This window comes from Myotis daubentonii, chromosome X (assembly GCF_963259705.1).
Source record: "Myotis daubentonii chromosome X, mMyoDau2.1, whole genome shotgun sequence".
NCBI classification, from domain to species: Eukaryota; Metazoa; Chordata; class Mammalia; order Chiroptera; family Vespertilionidae; genus Myotis; species Myotis daubentonii.
Genome location: NC_081861.1, coordinates 36,021,428 through 36,026,134, shown reverse-complemented (window position 1 = coordinate 36,026,134; position 4,707 = coordinate 36,021,428). Strand labels below are relative to the sequence as shown.

General features: G+C 50.4%; 1 protein-coding gene across 1 annotated transcript; it reads left to right on the top strand.

Annotated features, from left to right (window-relative positions):
- The first annotated feature begins 238 nt into the window (after positions 1 to 238).
- Positions 239 to 2,465, top strand: TEX13D (TEX13 family member D). Its single transcript, XM_059678639.1, has one exon. The coding sequence runs from the start codon at positions 246 to 248 to the stop codon at positions 2,463 to 2,465; it is 2,220 nt and encodes a 739-aa protein (XP_059534622.1). The 5' UTR covers positions 239 to 245.
- The last annotated feature ends 2,242 nt before the right edge of the window (positions 2,466 to 4,707 follow it).

The following is a 4,707-nucleotide window of genomic DNA, read 5'->3' as shown; positions in this document are numbered from 1 at the left end:
GCTTCGGAGTTGGCGAGGTGCGATAGTCAGCTCTGGTGTTAGTGAGGAAAAGGAGGACGTGAGGTAGGAAAGAGGCCGAGGCCGAAGCCGGGACTTGGCTGGGGCTGGACTAAGACTGAACTGGGAGGCGAGGGGCGCACGGATTGGCAGCCGCAGCTTTTATTTTTGACGGTGACGGTGACGGTGACGGTGCCGGCGCGGCCTTGTCGCCTGTGAGGCGCGCGGTGGACTAGGCCTCAGCGGCCATGGCGGCGAATTTTGGAGACTGTGCCGGCGGGTTCCGCCACAACGAGGTGATCAGTTTCATCAACAACGAAGTCCTTCTGAACGGGGGCGGCCCTGATTTCTACACGACCCTCCGCTCGCAGTCCTGGAACGAAATCGAGGACCGACTTCTGGCCGTCCTGACTGACCCGCAGGTACCGCGCATGCGCCAGAGGGCCAGCACCTGGAGCGCGCTCGCTTTGGGAGTGCGCGTGGCCGCCAGGCAGCGTGAGCAGCTAGTGTGCCAGGTCCGGCAGCTGCAGGACCGGGTGGAGGAGCTGGAGGGGACTGCCTGGGGTCTGGCTCCAGAATTACAGAGACTTCACGTGGAGCATGAGAACATGACCTTGCAGCTGCACTTAACACGGACTGCCCTGGAGCAGGCGCTGAATGAGCGTGATATGCTTCACTCACAACTGCTCCTGGTTGCAGGGTCGGTCCAAATTGCCCTAATGAGCCATGAAATGATGCCTGGACCTCAACCCGGGTGGTTTGGGGCCTCAGCATGGCCCCTGAATGAAGAGCAGCAAAGAAATATGGAGGCCATGGGGATGCCTGGCAGTCCCTGGGCCCAGAACATGCCACCACCTCTGCCAGTGTCAGTGCCGTACTCATTTCCATTTCACCCACCATTTCCACCGGCATCCCCATTCTTGCCACCTCTACCACCAGGAGCAGTATTCATGGAAGCAGGAGGGGCAGTAATGCCACCTAACCCGCCTCCGGGGTTCCATACCCCTAACCCGCCTCCAGGGTTCCATACACCTAACCCGCCTCCGGGGTTCTATACCCCTAACCCGCCTCCGGGGTTCCATACCCCTAACCCGCCTCCAGGGTTCCATACACCTAACCCGCCTCCGGGGTTCTATACCCCTAACCCGCCTCCGGGGTTCTATACCCCTAACCCGCCTCCAGGGTTCTATACACCTAACCCGTCGGCTGCAGTGTGGGCACAGGAGGAGATGGCCCCACTGTGGAACCATAGGATCCCCAGCCAGGAGGAAGGCCCTGAATTCCTTCAGGATACAGTCCCCTTTGGGGACATGAGAAGCCTTAGCCAGGAACAAGATCTAGAGAGGCCACAGGGCATGGTGAACCTGAGTGACAATAGGAATCACAGCCATGAAGACAATGCAGTGGGGCCCCAGGGGGTAGTTCCCCTTTGGGATTGCTGGAGCCACAGCCAAGAACAACATCTAGAGAGGTCCCAGGGCATGGTTACCATGAGTGACATCAGAAACAGCCAGGAGGATGGCCCAGAGACACCCCAGAATATGGTCCCCCTGGAGGCTAGTGGGAGGCATGGCCAAAAACAAAGTTCAGAAAGACCGCAGGGGGTGGTTCATCTAGGGGGAAACAGAAGCCACTGCCAGGAAGGAGATCCAGAGAGTCCCCAGGGGACTATCCCTCTTGGAGGCAGCGGAAGTCAGAGCCAGGGCCAGGAAGAAGATCCAGACAGTCCCCAGGGGACTGTCCCCCTTGGAGGCAGCGGGAGCCAGAGCCAGGAAGGAGATCCAGAGACACCCCAGGGGACTGTCCCCCTTGGAGGCAGCGGGAGCCAGAGCCAGGAAGGAGATCCAGAGACACCCCAGGGGACTGTCCCCCTTGGAGGCAGCGGGAGCCAGAGCCAGGAAGGAGATCCAGAGACACCCCAGGGGACTGTCCCCCTTGGAGGCAGCGGGAGCCAGAGCCAGGAAGGAGATCCAGAGACACCCCAGGGGACTGTCCCCCTTGGAGGCAGCGGGAGCCAAAGCCAGGAAGGAGATCCAGAGACACCCCAGGGGACTGTCCCCCTTGGAGGCAGCGGAAGTCAGAGCCAGGAAGGAGATCCAGAGAGTCCCCAGGGGACTGTCCCCCTTGGAAGCAGCGGGAGCCAGAGCCAGGAAGGAGATCCAGAGACACCCCAGGGGACTGTCCCCCTTGGAGGCAGCGGGAGCCAGAGCCAGGAAGGAGATTCACAGACACCCCAGGGGACATCCCTGGGGAGCAGAAAAAGGCATGACATGAGAGAAAATAAAAAGAAACAGCAGTTTTGGGGGCAGAAGTTCAAGCAACCAGAAGGGATAAGAGCCTCAGAATCCCAGCACCATGAGATGTATGCCTCATGCTACAATGGACAGAACTGGCACTGCATTTGGTGTAGATCTGTAAATTTTCCATGGCGCAAGTTCTGCCATGTTTGCAGGAAATTCTGTATGTGAGAGTGGAGACCTGGACCCAGGACAAACTCATTTCAGGAAGGTAAGTAAGAATGTAAACATGCCAAAGAAAAATAAGTTTCCTAGGACAACTTTCTGATCAAAAACTAACTCATTTACTTTACAGAAATTTTGAAACCAAAATTATTATAGAAAAAATTAAATAAAATAATCCATTATTCCATTACTCAAACTAACAACTTTTTATCATGGTGGGTACATACACAAACACATATGTATTTATATTATTTTTTTCTTTTTTCTTTTAAATTAGATTTATTGGGGTAACATTGCTTAGTAATATTTTTAAAAATAAACTCGAACAAAGAGAGAATGTTTTTTAATATCACACTCTTTAACTAGGGTATTTCTCCTAGTTGCATTTAAGTACGCAGGTGGTCTAGTCTGGATGGCTGATGCTGATTGGTTGACACCCTGGAGATGCTGAAGTCATGAAGCCTTTTTCTCCTTTTCACTCCTTTCTGTTGTCTTTAACCTCCTTTTCCTGATAATGCCATGTCTTTGGCTGGGAAGAGCCATGGGATTTTTAAAGTTATACGCTCTATTGAATTTTAGAAGCACTGCTTTTCCTTGAAAATGCTATTGTTCCTTTGTAAACTACTGCAGTGTTCATGTTTGCTTGTTTTGTTTTTTTTTTTTTTTTTAAGTCTTACAGGTGAAGGCCTGATTTTGTGTTTTCGAGTCTCACAGAATTTGCTTGTTGTTGAAGTTGAACCTGCCCCATGAAAAGATCTCCCAAGAGCCTAAAGATATCAAACCAGCCAAGAAGAGTGAGCAGTCAGGAAAGAAGAAATGTGTTGGCATTCATCAGGGGGGAGAATGGGGACAAAATAATTTTGTTAAAATTTAATTTCTCTGTTGGGACAAGGAATTAATTGATAATATTGCAGTGTTAAATCCACAGATAGCAAATTTGATGAATTTGATGAAATTTATTAAAAAAGTTATTCTCTAGCATGTGTTTGGAACTAGACTTATATGTTAAATATCTGGTGTACACGCCCTGGCCAGTTTTCGCAGTGGTTAGAACATTAGCTCATGCACCAAAGGATTACAGGTTCCATTTGTGGGCAAGGGCATGTACCTAGGTTGTGGGCTCCATCCCTGGCCTCACTATCCCTGGCCTCAGTTGGGAGGCAACCAATTGATGGATATGCCTCTCGTCATATCAATGTTTCCCTCTCTCTCCCCCTCCCTCCCTTCTACTCTCTCTAAAAATCAACTGAAGAAATATCCTCAGGTGAGGATTAACAGGAAAAAATACCTGGTGCACACATTATAACTTATTTGGTGAGTTTGGTTAGATAACAGAAGAAATACTTTGCCATTCATCAGGGGTGAAAGGGGGGGACAAAATAATTTTGTTAGAATTTAATTTCTCTGTTAAGGAATTAATTGATAAGATTGCAATGTTAAATTCCACAGATAGCAAAATAAATCATAGGTGATTTCTTTGCCTTTTATGTAGTGTGACACTTAGGTAAACCCAATTGAAATGACATTCAGATATTTTTGCAGTTCTGAGAGTAACATCAAATAGAAATGCTCATCACCTTGATCCCAATGGAGACGAATGGGCAGTGGCCAAGATCAGAAATAGCCTCACAAGGATGTAAGCGGGACTTTTCTAGTATTCTGCTGAGTTCCTCCCTTGAGAGGGACAGCTGTCCTGGTTGCCTGAAAGGCCACTGGGTGACTGTCTTAAACAAGAGCAGTGCTTCAGGAGTGTTGGCTATACACTCAAGCCCTGATCCTCGGCCACTTTCATCGCAAGTCCCCTTCCAGCCAAGAGTGGATGAAGAGCAAAAGGAATTCCAAGGCCAGACATTGCACTTCCCTTGGGAAGGCTAACTGGGTTAAAAATAGGCTGGACTGGGTGGGACAGGCACTTTTGAGAATGCTCCTTCCACTTGGTGTATTCTGGACAGGCTCTCCACTCCTGAGGCAGCTGCTGCAAGGGGGCAGCCAAGGTGGAGACAGGGGTGGGGGCAGGGAAGGAGGAGTTAGATCAGCCTCCTGTTTGAACAAAAGGTGTCTTAGAGTTTCCCCCTTGAGATCTGCCCAGTTCATGTTCACCCTTTGTTGAGGTTTCTCTGATTCTAACTAGAAATAAAGCGTGTGCACTTTCCTGCTGTGTCTTCTGGGTAGTGTGCATCTCAGGGCAGGTTTGCTCAAAGGCTGCAGCTTAAATCTGCATCTTCCCTCCATCCCACTGAGGTGAAAG